At 36.6% G+C, this 18230-nt stretch overlaps 1 protein-coding gene across 2 annotated transcripts in view; it reads right to left on the bottom strand.

Annotated features, from left to right (window-relative positions):
* Window positions 1–18230, bottom strand: part of LOC128228027 (probable ATP-dependent RNA helicase DDX49) — a 32433-nt gene that overhangs the window by 6112 nt on the left and 8091 nt on the right. The window contains exons 2-9 of one of the 2 annotated variants that reach the window (XM_052939053.1): window positions 17860–18069; window positions 12897–13018; window positions 9411–9589; window positions 7359–7499; window positions 3617–3769; window positions 1326–1423; window positions 1017–1091; window positions 298–386 (exon numbers count right to left, since the gene is read on the bottom strand). In XM_052939053.1, coding sequence (XP_052795013.1) covers window positions 298–386; window positions 1017–1091; window positions 1326–1423; window positions 3617–3769; window positions 7359–7499; window positions 9411–9589; window positions 12897–13018; window positions 17860–18069 — 1067 coding nt within the window. The remainder of the gene's footprint in view (window positions 1–297; window positions 387–1016; window positions 1092–1325; window positions 1424–3616; window positions 3770–7358; window positions 7500–9410; window positions 9590–12896; window positions 13019–17859; window positions 18070–18230) is intronic. The other variant, XM_052939054.1, reaches the window with a different exon arrangement.

Here is an 18230-nt window from a genome sequence, read left to right as displayed (position 1 = left end):
TACAGATATCTTAAAATTACAAATGAGAAGTACCACACACAGGTGCACCTACCTGTTTGTTTAGCTTATTTAAGGTTATACTCAAAATATATGTACTCTAGAGTGATAAGAGATAGCAAGAGAACCTTATGTTTGCTTATGCTTAGAGGTACTGTCATTTTGAACTTGTGTACCGGTACAATGCTTCATATAAATATCTTGAATGGTTTCAATACTATGAAAAAATAAGTGTTTTTGCACAATGCATAAAACAAGGGCATGTTTTCATGAACTGATTCTTCTACAAACAGTACGTACAATTTCTGCCTCCCTGCGTGCAACGGCGACCTCAGTGAGGATTTTCATCACCTCCTTCTCCTTTGTCGGGTACTCCTCCATCTTTGTCTCTAAAATTCACCGAAACATTATTAGCATGTTCTATAACTTTATTAAGTACTGGTTGATGTTTTCTTTTCATAATACTAGTGTTTTGAACATGCTAGATTACAAACAAAAGAGAGCTTTTGGGTGGGTAATCAGATGAGATATTGTTACATTTGCTGAAACAATAACAAATGACCTCTACTTTCTGGGGAAAAATTAAAGATTCCTTTTTTGAAAAAGCATTGAAATTGTACTTTGGACTGGAGACAAACCAACAGTGACCCTGACGTATGACCTATTCACCCATTTTCAATAGTGAACATGACCTTGACCTTTAGCCTACTTATCTCAAAAATAAATATGGGTCATTTACTAGTCATGATCCATTGGCTTACAAAGTATAAAGTTCCTGGGTGCAAGCCATGTTTAGTTATTGAGCGAAAAACATTTTTCAGCTTTAGATTACCCCTAACAAATTGTTTTCACCAGTAGGTCACTGTGACCTTGACCTTTGACCAAATGATCTTAAAATCACAATATAATTTATAACTTCTGTAAAAGACTAAAGAACAGGTGCTTAAATAGAAACCGTGATAGTTTGTGTCACACGAGAGCACGGTTAATGGAGGGTAACTGTCTCTACTTATACTTACTGACAGTGGCTTCTATGGCGTGGACTAACTTGATGTCAAACTGGGTCACCAGAGATATAGACATCCCTCCCCGACCTGCATATAGGTTGGCAAACTCAAAATAGGAACTCGTACATAATTAATGCTACATGCATAACAATCATAAGGTAACTTCCAGTTGATTAAACATGTACTCATGCTTTCAAAAATAACTTTCAAATGTGCTGGCATTATATTGTTCAATCCTATAAGGCAGTTTAAAGTCAATTGCACGAATACAAAATAAAGAGACCTGTGATAAAGAGTTCAAACACATGAAACATTTCTCACCTGCCCGGGCGGTTCTGCCTACTCGGTGCACGTAGTTCTTTGGTTTGTTGGGAATGTTGTGGTTGATGATAAGGTCAACTGTCGGAATGTCCAGGCCTCTGCAAACATACACAACATCACAGTCAGAGAGAGTCATATTACTAGTCCAAACATACATGATATCACATTTGGTACAAACATACACACTATCACAGTCAGTGCAAGGTATGAGGGTCATATTACCAGTCCAAACATACAAAATATCACATTCGGTTCAAAGTATGGAGTTCATATGACTTTATTCATAGCATCAACTTTGGTTTAAAGAGTGATGGTCATATTACCGGTCCAAACATTTACCATTATATCTCTTTGATTCAAGGTATAAGGGTCATATTACTGGTCAAAACTGACACAATTTCACATTTGATTCAAGGTATAAGGGTCATATTACTGGTCAAAACAGACACAATATCACATTCAGTACAAGGGTCATATTACTGGTCAAAACTGACACAATATCACATTCAGTACAAGGGTCATATTACCTGTCAAAACTGACACAATATCACATTCAGTACAAGGGTCATATTACCTGTCAAAACTGACACAATATCACATTCAGTACAAGGGTCATATTACCTGACAAAACTGACACAATATCACATTCAGTACAAGGGTCAAAATTACCAGTCCAAAAAAGGCACAATATCACATTCAGTGCTAGGTATGAGGGTCACATTATGGGTCCAAACTGATATACTGGTATGATCATGAAACTATTACTTTAAGTTTCAAAGGCATGACACTACAATAAAATTACATAATGAAATTGAAAACAAGGCATTTTAGTATAGACTTTCTTCGGTTAAATAAAAAAAAACTGGCAATTTAAATAATGTACTTTAGCCCCAACAAATCTCACATTTGGTGGAGCACAGGTGCAAGCACCATTTTTGGACAATTAAAATAACATTTAAGCTACAATGTTCCAACATTTGTGTGACAGGTTGGCAGTAGATAACCGCACTATTTGCAGAGCAGTGTGAATCACTTAAGAGGTCGTAAATACAAGTAATGTCCATTAATGTTTTTGATCATGTCAAATAATCACTACGAAGTTGTTTTTCTAGGCCATCAGATATCTAATTTGACAACATGAAAGGTTTTATTTCAAATTAAGTTTACTAATTGCAGAAACGTGCAGCATTAGCACACTTTGATTAATAAGTATGCAATGATATTAAAATTAACTTGTGGACTTCCAGGAAATTTACAAATCATGCTAATGGTATTTGCACATGAAAAGATCGGTGAATTCCTTCGAGTAATGTTACAAAAAAGGTCAAAATTCAGTGAAGAATATAATTCTCCTTGTAGCCCATTAAGATATCTATCCAGTTTTAACAAAACAAATGTGGCAGGTGCTTGTATATAATTTAATAAAAATCAAATAAAAAAAACTCCTGTCACATTTTAAACAATTATTTTTATAAAAAGTGTGTAGTATGTTCAAACTTGGAACCATATTCACGATTTCTTTGCCAACACAAATTTTTGTCAAATAAAAACTATTGGGGCAGACAAAAAGGATCACCCTAAAATATTCTTGCCCTAATCACTGCTAATAAATATTGTTTAAACAAGATCACTTCAACAGAAAGAGACATCTCCACTTACATATTGTCCAGTTCAACAACTTTGTGATCTATTTACAAAATGTGCTTGGGTCATGAGAAACTGTAAAAAACGTGACAAATATACCGCAATACTGTTAAATTAGTAACAAAGAAACCGATCAATTCTGATAATACTGATATCTAAGTTAATTATTTGATTTAACTTTTAAAGTAATGATAACAATCCAGATGTTATTGTTCTAATTACCAACCGTGACAAATATTTCGTAACACCGTCCTTGATTTATATTTTTGCAATCCAAATATGGTATTATGTTTTACCTAATAAGTTATATATACATGTACATGTACTTTATGATGTTTTGAAACGAGTAGCCTTAGATAAAGAACAACATAAACCTGATTGATGTAAAAACAATTATTGGGTGTTTATACCATAAATACTATAAATTACACTAAAACTGAACATTTAAACATACTTTCATAAATTCAAAATTTGTGGTTTTTGGACATTTAAAATGCAATAGCAAAACCGTCAACAACAACATCATGTCATTAGCACTCAGATAAATAAACCATTAAAGCTTTTAAGTGTTATTCAATATATGAAACTGTTCATGCCAGGAAAACTTACCCATAAAAGACCAGTCTTTAATCCTTGAAAAATCTCACCTTGAAGCGACATCTGTGGCGATGAGGATTTTCACCTGGTTGGACTTAAACTTGGCGAGAGACGCAAGACGTTCCTTTTGTCGAATCATGGAGTGGAGGACCACGCAGTCAAAGCCCAGCTCCTGACACACCATCCCCAGAATCTGGGTGTACCTGGGAACAAATGAAGATGTGTTGTCCAATCAAGATACTCATAACTTTTGGATAAACTGAATGTTCTACTGTACTTACATTGCCTTACATATACTGTAGTTCATCGAGTCTCAATAATATGGCAAATTGGACAAGTGTAACACTATAAATCTTAGACATAAGTATTTAAATGCATGGCATGCATCTATTTCATGTTTGGTGTTTACATACATGAATTATCTCTTTGAGGTCAAGGTCAAGTTTGTTTCAAGGTCAAAATACATAAAAGAAAAAATGGGGATATCTTGTCTATTTTTTCTCTTTTTAAAACTTACTATGGCATGTTCACTTACAAGATGAATACAGAACTGGTCATCATGAAAATATATTTTTCAATATTCAGTTTTCAGAGAAAAGTGTCAGAGTTTTTTAAAACGATTGGGTGCCATACAAGTACACGTTGCATAATAAAAGTGCAAATACAGTATTTCCTCAAGACAAGCCTAGATTTTTCAATACAAGCTAGTATTAGGCCTATAATATATCACTTTACATGATTAAAATATATTCTGTTGCTGTCTCAGCTGACTTTACTCATTTAAAAATAGTGCGTACTGTTTCCCAGTTTACAGTATATATACCCGAAATTCATTTATTTAATACAGATACATATATCGACGCTATTTAACTGGTATTTACGTGGTAGACAGACCAAGTAAATTTTTAATTGGAAAAATACCCAAAAACTGCGTAAGATACATGTGCCGTTAGTAATGTGATAGATCAGTAAGTAAGAGTCAATGCGTTGAACACAAGGATATAAATTTTATGTTAGTTTTTGACAATCTTCTTTTTTCCTTGCAATTATATCATCTGGAGTCTAGTCCCTTTAAGTTAATTGAATAAAGGTATTTGGATTTAAGTAAAAATCCCAACTAGCCATAAAGACTTTAACCTGACACAATGTGCCATAAAACTATAACTACTAATTCCTAAGTCAATCTGAATCAGGTGCCATAATTTGCATTTAGGATAATATGGAGTTAAGTAACCTCATTGCGTGATGGTCCTAAACAACTGCGTGACGTATTAAGTGAATTGAATGAGGGTTATTTGAGTTATAAGTAAAAATGCCAACTAGCCCTATAACTTAAGCTGGACGCTGATGCAGACGCCGGGCCAAGTAGTATAGCCTATTTATATTTCAAATAGCCAAGCTAAATATCATACAGAAAATTAAGCATGGTACCCCCATTTTTTTATGAAAGCTGCACTTTATTACTAATTCAATTGATCTCCTATCAAAATAATATACATTGAAACACCGTTAATCCCAAGTCATCGGGACCTAGATAAAAAAATTGGAATAACTATATTTCGGATTAACAATTTTTTGAAAATGACAGCGTTCTTCACGAATTATTGTTGCCCCAAAATATTAAGTCATAAAGAATGCAATGTCGGATACAGGTTACCAATATGTTGAGTGAATGTTGAGTATATGTGTTTGTTGAATTATTGTTTCATAAATGATAAATAATATGTTATTAGAAGTCTACTTCTTTAATATTTTTTTAATTAAAACCACATTATGAATGTAAAACAAAATGACAGCACATGTATGCATTTCACATGTATGCAGTCATAACAGTAGAAACAATTGGCTAACTGGGCCCTTCTCTGGATTGCTCGGTAGCAGGTCCAGTGAGTAATGTGCCGATCCAATTTGATGAGATAGACATTTTACTACACCACCCTAAAAAAATGGACATTATTTGACACCGATGTTTGTTACATACACATGCTTTATGTCATTCTTAAACTTCATTAGCACCTTAAGCCAATGCCTGAGTGCTATAGAAAGTATGGTGGGAAAACTTTGATATTTTCCAGTTCAAAACAAGGATTGATAAATAGATGTGAAACTCGAAATCGGGGCAGTTTTTTTGGCTTTGAAATAGGGATTATTTTGAAATAGCCATCTCAGATTATTGGTAAAAAAAAACAACAACAAGAGGCCCAAAAGGGCCTATGCTCTACTGGCATGGCTTTTGTGGTCATATCAATCCAGAGCATGTATGTATGGGTAAAAGGCAACAGACATATAGTTTATGTTTTGTGTTTGGGTTACCTGAAAACGTAGAACGTTCAACATCTGAGCCCAGAAAGTATTGTAAGCAGATTAGTTGCATGAACTATTTTAATATGTGCCAAGTAAAAGTCATCTGACAAAAAAAAATGCTTTCAAAACTGTACTCATAGTAAAAATTTCTGTAGTTTTAAAAGTTAAAAAAAGTTGGTCAAAAGGTCAAAGTCAAGGGCATCCTAGGACAACATTGATCAATTTGAACAAACATTCACAATCAATTGTGCTGAGATGGATGCACGAACACACAAAAAGATTTTCAAACCTTTCCAGATTTATGTTAACCAAACCTGTGAACCCTGGGTATGGCCAGTAATGACACCAGGTGCATAACTTAAACATTCACAACCAATTTAGTTAAGATGAATGCACAAACTACAGAATTTAAAGCTAAAAAATGGCTTTTGGGCTTTCAACAAGAACAAGGCAGAGTACCAGTAATTCACAAAATCAACTGCAGAAGCAAAAAGCAAATTGTCTCTCAAAATCCTAGACTTGCAAATTGTCTCCCTTAACTCTAGACTTGAATTTACATGTACATGTAAACTTGGCTAAAAATAGAATTCGCTCATGCAGACCTGGCTAAAAATAGAAAGCATTTCATTAAAATTTTCACGGCCCATAATCTAGGCATTCATGGGCGAATCTGGCTGGTTTTCGAAAGGAACCAAGCTCTAATGGATATCTAGAAACTGTATAAGTTTTATTGAGATACAATCAAAACTGAAGACTGTATCGTGTTCACAACCAATTGTTTACACAATAGCATTTTTTTATACTATCAAGGGCCATAATCTAGGCATGCATGGGCAGATCTGGCTGGTTTTCGAAAGGAACCCAGCTCTAATGGATATCTTGATACTGTACAAGTTTCATCGAGATACAATTAAAACTGAAGACTGTATCATGTTCACAAGCAATTGTTTACAGACGCACGGACACACGAACGCACGAACGCACATACTACGTACACATTACCATCGCATAAGCTCTTCTGGCCTTTGGCCACTAGAGCTAAAAACAAAGAAGGAATAAAATCAGGACCTAAAATAAATTCAAAACGGGGCTTTTAATCTGGCACAGTTTCCTGATAAAAACAGCAGATAACAAGGTCAGAAACGGACTGAAGCACTCAGCCTCAAACTTCAATGATGATATATGATTCTGCAGCATTAAAAAGTTTAATGCCTGTCTGTGAATTATGAGCAAGCACAGTAATTTATCTCATTCAATTATCATAAAATTATAAATGGTGTTCTTGTATGCAATATTAAAACAGACTGTGAATTAATTAACTTAACCTTTCAAGTCCATCTTACATCTATTTATTGATATGGCAAAGACAAATTTGAACTTGAAATGCGCAAAACAACATGAACAAAAGATAGTGTCCATAAAACTTATACACAATACTACATATCATATCTAGCCACAAGAATCATTGCTGACCAGTGAAGCACGTACTTGCATGTGGATGTGAAGATCATGACTGAGGATTTGGGATGGTCTGTGCAGTAGACATCAAGCAAGTGCATCATGTACGCATCCTTTACGTCAGCAGACATCAACACATAGTACTGCTTCAGCTGCTCCACCGTCACCACACTGAAATCAAGAGGGGGTTATTGTTGTAATACCTGCATACCTGTAGCAGTCTGCCTTTTTGTTCAACAATCATGTAGATGCAATATGTACAGTGCTTTTTAGTCAAAAAAGCAAATTTTCTGTTTCTAGTTTCATGATTAAGGTTGTAATTAATTTTCGCAATGGTCCTTATATAGGGTCCAACCTATTTCATTTTTCATTTTTTACAAATACTTTATAGCAGTAAAAAATAACCCTACCAGATCGGTCATTTGATTTACCAAAAATGCCTTTTTATATTCAAAACATAGCAGGGCACAACACACTCAAACTTGAAAAAGATCAATCAATCCTTTATTCAATCAATCAATCAGTACAGACCACAAAAGTTTCTTGTGCTAATATGGTTGATTCGTTCTAGTTAAAAAACTGGCGACCACCAGCGATGCTGTCATAAAAATGAAATTAATAAACTTCAAAGGCCTTATTGCATTCAGAAACGTACATTACAGTGGCGGTGAGGTTACTTTTGAATAAGAACTTAGAAAACAGAACTTCATTTTGCAGTGTGTTTTTGAACCAATTTGGAACCCCATCCTTGATGTTTAAACATACTATATACTTTTTTCCAAAAAGTGAAAATAAAATTCCTTTTCATTTTTGTTTTAAATGGAAGAAACAATTCATTTTCTTTTGTCTTTTCGGTCAATTCCTTAAAGCATTCTTTTTCATTTCTAGGAAATAACTGGAATTCCAAGTCAATATGCATCCTCGGCACCCCAGCGTGGGCAAATTAGCTTTCGAAAACTTCGTAATCTTGAATATTCATAAGCATTTACCGACCAATGAATTATCCAATAACAAAAAGGAAAGAATTATTCATGAGTATGAGATTTTTACAGCTGATTTGCCCAGGATATCATATAGGTTATGATACACTGGGGTGCCGAGGATGGTGAAAATGATGCTTTCTTCCAAATCAGAGGCCCGAGCATCATTTCCAAAATGGTGAAAAAAACAACACTTGTTTCATATACATGTTAGGGATAAAATGCATATCAAGTATTGTCAAAACGTGAGTTTAATACGAGGTCACCAATTGATTGCATGTTTGGTAATTGATTGTCCCCTCGTGGTTTTAATTGGGAAAAATATGGTAAAACAACAATTTAGCTTGTTTTTCTTTTATACAATGATTTTTATGAACTGTTAATTTCGAATACATGATCACAAAATAGGGTCATTGGAGGAATTAGTGAATAATAAATCATGCAGGATTCTTACATAATTCATATGCATAACTGAATCCTAAGATATGTGATAAAAATGTTATATTTAGTTTCATTTCATCCCCTAAATCATCCCTCAACCTATTTCAACCCACCAGCTGCACTCTTGGACTGATGGATAGGACACCAAGTATATAATTTGCCATAAAGATGCCAATCAATTCGCATAAATTATTTCCTCTTCATAAAAAGGCTGATTTACTCTCTGTATTCCATATATATCATAAATTGTGTTTATGTAATGATTATTATTATATTAAATCATCCTTTACAAATATTTTATTGTTAAATAGTGAGTAATAAAAGCATTCATTATCATATTACATTCCACACCTTAAAAAAGCATGGTTAATCTATCACAGAATCCGACCCAAAGTGAATTTGCCAAGGAAACAATAAAACTTGTATGTAATATAACATTTACTACCACAGATATCGGGATCTAACTCTAATTTGTGCTATCCAAAAATTCATCCATTTTGTTTTTGGGTAATACATGCTATATAAAATTTTTATCCATTTTATTTATTGGCAATATTTAATTATCTAATGTGGTCTCAACAAAAGATTTGAACACAATTTTTTTATAACTTAATCCAACACCAGAAAAAACAGAACATAATACCAATCAGTTTCCCCTTACTCATAGTTCTGCTGCCAGAAGAATGGTTTGTTGAGTGCCACCTCCTGGAGCTGTTGGAGAGTCTGTGTCATGGTGGCACTGAACAGTAGGGTCTGCCGTTTCTTAGGTAACACTCGGAATATCGCCTCCAGTTGTTCCCCATAGTCGTCCTCAATAAGCCGGTCAGCCTCATCTAATACCTGGGATAGTAATTCACATTTTACTTTTTATTAAATTATTTTTATCTTTTACGAAATTTTTGATTACTTGGGAAAAACATTATATTCAATTTCAATAAACTTGACATGTATTATTACTTGTAATGATTTTAACTGATATTTGGCATACGAAACATTTGAAATTGAGTACTTATTTCCTGCATTTTGAGGGCATTTTCTAACACATTTTATAATGCAATATTATTCCCAAACTATTTCACAACAAGAGGGCTACCTATCACAACATATACCCGGCATCTTTTCAGAACACTAAGTTTGGTGATAAGTTGTTGTACCTTTACATTAAGCCAAATTTAGAGAGAAGACAATGTACATACAGTTTTGTCAAATTCAATGGCCATAACTCTGAAGTGAGATATTTTGTCCATACACATTCTGACCAAATATGGTGAGGATTGGACAAAGTCTTCTCAAGTTCTTGAACTGAGAAGACCTATTTTAGGTTATTATTTGAATTAATTGAAGGATGATTACTCTTGAGTAACTCCAGCCACATGGCTGGTTATCAAATTTGACCAAGATATTATTCCCATACACATTTTGACCAAAATTGGTGATAACAAGAGATGTTTGTCAAACATTATGCCCCCCCCCCTGAGCGCCATGTTGTCAGGATTATATGGACAATTGAATGAAATATGCATGGACCGAACTGACAGCTGATTTGTCCCTGACATTTGATGCCGTTGAGGCAGTTTTAAGATTATGACCATTCAAAGTTTGAGGATAGAGTGTGTTATGACCATGACCTTTGACTCTATGACCTCAAAATCCATCAGCTCGTCACCAAATATCTAAATGTCAAGTTTGAGGGCCATGGGTGCAGGCATTGACAAGTTATCACACAGACAAGCTTTTTTCGTTCAAGGTCACTGTAACCTTGACCTTTGACCCAATGACCCCTAAAATCATAAGGGGTCATCTACAGGTCAGACACAACTCCAAGTTAAATTTGAGGGCCATGGACGCAGGCATTGTCGAATTATCACTTGAAACATTTTCGCATTCAAGGTCACTGTGAACTTGACCTTTGACCCAATGACTCCTTAAATCAATAATGGTCATCTCCTGGTCAGGCCCAACTTCAATGTCAAGTTTGATGATAATAGGTTCAGGCATTGTTGAGATATCACTGGGAGAAGATTTGTTAACTTGTTTGTGTAAAAGGTTACTGTGACCTTGACCCTGGCCTGATGACCCCCAGTCAAGAGGGGTCATCTACTGGTCAGGCCCAACCTTCATGTCAAGTTTAATGACCATAGGTCCAGGAATTGTTGAGTTTGCTTTCAAGGTCACTGTAACCTTGACCTTTGACCCCTAAAATCAATAGGGGCCATCTACTGGACAGGCCCAACCTCCAAGTCAAGTTTGAGGGCCATTGGTGCAGGCATTGTTAAGTTGTCACTCAATGACACCTAAAATCAATAGGGGCCATCTACTGGTCAGGCCCAACCTCCAAGTCAAGTTTGATGGCCATGGGTGCAGGCATTGTCGAGCTATCACTCGGACAACCTTTTACCATTCAAGGTCACTGTGACCTTGACCTTTGGCCCAATGACCCCCAAAAACAATAGGGGTCATCTACTGGTCAGGCCCAACCTCCAAGTCAAGTTTGAGGGCCATGGGTGCAGGCATTGTCGAGTTATCACACGGAAAACCTTTTACCATTCAAGGTCACTGTGACCTTTACCTTTGGCCCAATGACCCCTAAAATCAATAGGGGTCATCTACTGGTCAGGCCCAACCTCCAAGTCAATTATGAGGGCCATGGGTGCAGGCATTGTTGAGTTATCACTCTGACAACCTTTTACCATTCAAGGTCACTGTGACCTTGACCTTTGACCCAATGAGCCACCAAAACAATAGGGGTCAGCTACTGGTCAAGCCCAACCTCCAAGTCAAGTTTGAGGGCCATGGGTGCAGGCATTGTCGAGTTATCACTCGGACAACCTTTTACCATTCAAGGTCACTGTGACCTTGACCTTTGGCCTGATGACCCCCAAAAACAATAGGGGCCATCTACAGGTCAGGTCGAACTTCTATATCAAGTTTGATGACCATAGGTCTAGGCATTGTTGAGTTATCACTCGGACAAGCTTTTAAATTATTTCACAGTCAAACCTGTATTAAGTGGCCACCCTTGGGAAATGATCAAAGTGGCTGCTTAAGACAGGTGGCCACTTAATCCAGGTTTAACCACCACCTCATACCACAATCAATAACATCTGTATCAATATTATTGAAGAAGGTTGAATACAAATACATTTGTATAGATAAAATAACTTTATTTCAAATTTATAAATAAAATACATTAGATAAATGTTGATACAAGGCATAAACAAAACACACCACATATCAGTCTACACACTTACACAACTACATGTACACACACATTTTTGAGAGATACCCGAGGCCGTCGTTCTTTTCCGTTAACTTCTATATGCAATTAAAGCTGTGTATTGGAAACATTTATAAGCGTAAGTGTCAGTGACAAGGGATTAGTGGCCGCTAATCAGTGATTATATGGCTTCATGGGGACAAAAATTAGTGGCCGTGGCCGCGTTAGACAGTTGGCCGCTTAAGCACGTACATTATATAGTAAAAACGTAAGGGGGGAATTTGGAGTGGCCCGTTAAGGCAGGTGGCCATTTAAAGCAGGTAACCGTTCAACCAGGTTTGACTGTACCATTAAAGGTAACTGTGACCTTGACCTTTGACCCGATGAGCCCTTAAATCAATAGGGGTCATCTACTGGTCAGGCCCAACCTTCATGTCAAGTTTGATGACCATACGTCCAGGAATTGTTGAGTTATCACTCGGACAAGCTTTGGTCTACCGACAGACCGACTGACCAACCGACCGACATGTGCAAAGCAATATACCCCTCTTCTTCGAAGGGGGGCATAATAAGCCAAAGGCTTCTAAAATAATTGATCAGTCAAGACCAATTCTAATTGATATAATTAAAGGACAATAAGTCTCTAATGAATCAAGAGATATGACTGGTTATTTTCCAAGTTATTATGACTATATTTATTTTCAACAGATTTGATGATGAGGACACAGGCTTCTAAAGCTATTTATTGGACAACATACTGGACACTGACAACACACCCTACTGCCCGTATGCCACAGGTTGAACTATAATATTACGTCCCGTTCTATGAACAGGCAAAAAGTAGTTATAGTATGGTTTTCAAGGAAAAGGGAGAAAAAGGAGGACCCACTTGAAAGTCTGCATATATAAAACAAGGTAAAGTTTTCTCACCAAGAACTTGATTTTCTTGAGAGAGAATGTATCGCAGCTGTCAAGGTGGTCAGCAAGGCGGCCTGGAGTGGAGATGACAATATGGGGCTTCACCTGCAGATCCAGGCCCTGCTGCATCATGTCTGATACACATTGCAACAAATCACATTTACATTATCTGGCACAAACACATACAAACATTTTTTTTGCTAATTCAAGAGCTGTTACTCTGGTTTTACAAAGTGCAGTGGGGAACGAAACTCCTGGTGCAAAACTTTAAATGGCCAATTAACATTCTCTGAAGCTTTCATGACATAAGGTTATATAGTTTTGGAGTTTTCTGCGATACAAGTTGGCATAATACTTACAGACGAAATAACGGAAGCTTGCATGCATGGACAAATAAGGGCAAATTATTATGCTCCCCCCCTTTTTGTGAGAGCATTAAAAGTTAATTTTACATTATCAGACCCACATGCATACAAGTCATATTAACAGTAGTCTGACACACAGAAAAACATGTCTCATTTACAGTATTTTGGCACACAGACAAGTTTCATTTAAAAACATTACCTGCCACACATACAAACAGGTCACATTTACAAATGTCTGGCACACACACAATCAGGTCACATTTACAAATGTCTGGCACACACACAATCAGGTCACATTTACAAATGTCTGGCACACACTCAAACAGGTCACATTTACAAATGTCTGGCACACACTCAAACAGGTCACATTTACAGTATTTTGGCACACAGACAAGTTCCATTTAAAAACATTATCTGCCACACATACAAACAGGTCACAGTTACAAATGTCTGGCACACACACAATCAGGTCACATTTACAAATGTCTGGCACACACACAATCAGGTCACATTTACAAATGTCTGGCACACACACAATCAGGTCACATTTACAAATGTCTGGCACACACTCAAACAGGTCAAATTTACAGATGCCTGCCACACAATCAAACAAGTAACATTTACAGATGTCTGCCACAAATACAAACAGGTCACATAGACAGATGTCTGCCACACATAAAACAGGTCACTTTTACAGATGTCTGCCACACAATAAAACAAGTATTTTTTTTAAATATGTCTGCCACATATACAAACAAGTCACATTTACAGATGTCTGCCAAAAATACAAACAAGTAACATTTATTTATTTCATTCTAAAATGTCATTCAAACTATGACAGGAACATTCAAACTATGACAGGAACATTCAAACTATGAGGATGGGCTGTGATATTAATATTAGACACAGGGTCATCAGATATTAGTGCAGATATAAGGATATATTTTTTTATTAAACTCAAACTGATGTTTTTTTATGAGAATTTTGTTTCACTCTTAAAATAAGGACTGCCCACACTATATTTCTATTTCTATAAGAAGGCCTCGGAGAAAACCCATGCAGGACTTAACCTATATGTTGATTTGGGCTTTTTGTTATAGGGTTTCACTTCAATAATTATAATAAAACTAATAAATATTTATCTTTTTGCAAAGAAACTCTGCTCTAAAGAATAATTAGTTAAGCCTATCAATGAAAAAGGCATTTTTCACCACATCACTGAGATTAGTTGGTCAGTTGTACTTATTGACAATACATGTTTGTGACAGCAATCTTTGAAGCATGCTAGCAATTCTTGGAAAAAACCCTACTTTGTTCATTAAACTTGAACACACTAGAATGTCTATCAATCATAATAAACTTACGTGCATTTTACTGTTATTTCATCAGTAAAAAAATAAGTGTTATATAATGACATTTTTATAAAGATAAAAGGAAATTTGACAAAAGAATGTTATCACACTTAAAGTATTATCTCGGTTAACAGGAATTATTAGTAGCCAATCATTGAAAGAATAATTGTGAGTGATTGAATGACGTTGTTAGTATCAAATCTGAACGCAGTAATGACGTACACAAATACCTCTAAAGGACTTGTGGTTTATAAAAAATGAGGCAGATTTCTTTAAGTCTAAATATAAACATGTATTCATAAAAAAACATTTGTTAAACTGATATACACAATGGTTTAAATTGATGTATTGTTTGTTATTTACATATAACTAGTCATCTATAAGCACCAATGTGTTTATATATAGCAAGTGTAAAGACTCTACAACATGTCATACATTGTACCTAAGTTATAGATCGGAAATAAAAACGATGCGGATATCACTATGTTTCTGCCATGCTTTGAAGGTGATACATAAACTTAATCAACTTTTTAGATAATCACTGGCTGCTAGGTATGACTAAAACATTTCTAACAATGGCACTTATATTACATTATGCCCCAGCCAGTTGTAACCACGGCCCCCCCAGGTCCGGGGAATAGCAGGGACTTTGACTTTCAGTCCAGCCAACTCCAGCTAAAATCCGCGCCCTGCGGGCATGAACTGATGGTAAAATCCCCGCAAAATGCCCCCGCACCCTAGGGACCTTAGGTTAGGTCCATTCCCCGCTATATTTTTCGCGAAGACAAAACCATCGCATTCACCTGCCACTGCGGGGCCACCTGAAAGGTAAAAACACGGCCCATTTCCCCGCCTATCCCCGGTATACCCCCAGACCTGGGGGGCCATGGTTACAATTGACCGGTGCATTACATTTTGCCATTAGTTTCTCATAGCAAACAGATATAACAAATACCGTATAAATAATAAAGTTAATTGTTAAAAATTCATTTACAGCACGGATCAGACCAGCACAAGATTTGTCTTTGTCAAATTTGTTGTCTAAAAAAAACGTATTGTGTTCATCACTAATGACAAATTCACAGAGATAGAGACCTGTAAAACTAAAAAGTATCAAAGTGGTATAGCTTTTATATACAGCAACCATTATGAAAAAGACAGACATTTACAGTAAACTCTGGATATAACAAACCTCCAGAATAATACAACAAAGAAATACTTTGGCTCGTTTTCCATTATGTGTCTTAATTAAATGTATAAAATACAGATATAAACTATTCCGGATATAACTAAACTCCAGACTTTTTCTAGACGTAAGTGAAAAATGAGCAGTGAAGCTAATGTTTTAAACGAGCTGTTGTTTTTACCAAAAGGCAAAATGCAATGTGATGCATACTGATACTAAACTAGAGATTGCTTTTTTGAAAAAGCGCATGTCTCCCCCATTGTGTGGTCGTAGGTGAGAAATAATCAATGATGGATCCCAAAATCAATAGGGGCCATCAACTAGTCATGACTAACTGGCATACCAAGTATGAAGTTCCTGGGTGTAAACGTTCTTGAGTTATTGAGCAGAAACCGGTTCTTCACCTCAAGGTCAGTGACCTTGACCTTTGACCAACTGATTGCAAAATCAACTAGACATCATGACCAACCTCACTTCAAAGTTTGGTGAACCTAGATCAAAGCATTCTCCTGATATTGCACGGAAATATTTTTTTACATTAGAGGTCACAGCGACGTTGACCTTTGACCTTGTGACCCCCCAAAATATAGGAGTTTTCTAAACCTCATGATCAACCTCCCTACCAAGTTTGGTGAACCTAGGTCAAACCATTCTCAAGATATTGAGCGGAAATGTTTTTTACATTGGGGGTCGCCGCGACCTTGACCTTTGACCTAGTGACCCCAAAAACAATAGGGATCTTCTACACCTCATGACCAACCTCCCTACCAAGTTTGGTGAACCTAGGTCAAACCGTTCTCAAGATTTTGAGCGGAAATGTTTTTTATATTGGGGGTCGCCGCGACCTTGACCTTTGACCTAGTGACCCCAAAAACAATAGGGATCCTCTACACCTCACGACCAACCTCCCTACCAAGTTTGGTGAACCTAGGTCAAACCATTCTCAAGATATTGAGCGGAAATGTTTTTTACATTGGGGGTCGCCGCGACCTTGACCTTTGACCTAGTGACCCCAAAAACAATAGGGATCCTCTACACCTCACGACCAACCTCCCTACCAAGTTTGGTGAACCTAGGTCAAACCATTCTCAAGATATTGAGCGGAAATGTTTTTTACATTGGGGATCGCCGCGACCTTGACCTTTGACCTAGTGACCCCAAAAACAATAGGGATCCTCTACACCTCACGACCAACCTCCCTACCAAGTTTGGTGAACCTAGGTCAAACCATTCTCAAGATATTGAGCGGAAATGTTTTTTACATTGGGGGTCGCCGCGACCTTGACCTTTGACCTAGTGACCCCAAAAACAATAGGGATCTTCTACACCTCATGACCAACCTCCCTACCAAGTTTGGTGAACCTAGGTCAAACCATTGTCAAGATATTGAGCGGAAATGTTTTTTACATTGGGGGTCGCCGCGACCTTGACCTTTGACCTAGTGACCCCAAAAACAATAGGGATCTTCTACACCTCATGACCAACCTCCCTACCAAGTTTGGTGATCCTAGGTCATGCGGTTTTCCAGTTATCGATCGGAAACGAAGTGTGACGTACGGACGGACTGACGGACTGACGGACTGACGGACTACCGGACTACCGGACTGACGGACAGGGCAAAAACAATATGTCTCCCCCAGAGAGGGGGAGACATAATAAATGATATTGCAGTAACTATTCCTTAAAACTCTCTCAAAGGAGGTAAAAATGAGATCATGCAAAGGTAAATAAATGAAAAAGACATACTGTTATATCAAAATTTAAAAACATGAAGTTTATTTGAAAAAGAAAATAATGCCATGAAATGTGGTTTTGGTAATTGGACATTCCATGTGTGCTTAAAAGTCTTGTTTGTTATAAATGTTAGTTGATTATACACACTGCAGATATAAGCAATTAGTCTGAAAGGTCCCGAGGAGTACTTTATATCAGAGTTTACTGTTCTAGCTAAATGTGTGACAAGAGAAAAAACATTTTTTTTGGCATAATATATATATATATATATATCCTTTATTGAAAATGGAAAGAGGTTACAGGAAAATAGCAATTCTTAGATTAATCAGGTACCATACCTAGTCCCCCTGTGATGACAGTCACTCTCGCTCCGACAGGTTTACCCAAAACACTGACTTGCTCACAGATCTGGAAGGCCAGTTCTCGAGTCGGGGTGAGAATGAGCGCAAATATCCCATATGGATCCTCTGACAACTTCTGTAGGATGGGCAAGGCAAAGGCTGCTGTTTTCCCACTTCCAGTCTTGGCACATCCTATGCAGTCTTCACCTAGACAAATTAAACACTTGTATTATTTGTTAAAAATGTTACACTTTGGTGTCAGCTGTGCTTCAAATACTGTTTATTCTACAATAAACTGATTACACTGAGACTGAATTTTGAAGAAGGTAATCTTGAATAAACCTCAGAAAGCGTCCCTCCCCATTCTG

Source organism: Mya arenaria, chromosome 3 (assembly GCF_026914265.1).
Source record: "Mya arenaria isolate MELC-2E11 chromosome 3, ASM2691426v1".
Classification (NCBI taxonomy): Eukaryota; Metazoa; Mollusca; class Bivalvia; order Myida; family Myidae; genus Mya; species Mya arenaria.
Note: the sequence above shows the minus strand (reverse complement) of the source record. Positions and strands in the feature narration are given on the sequence as shown.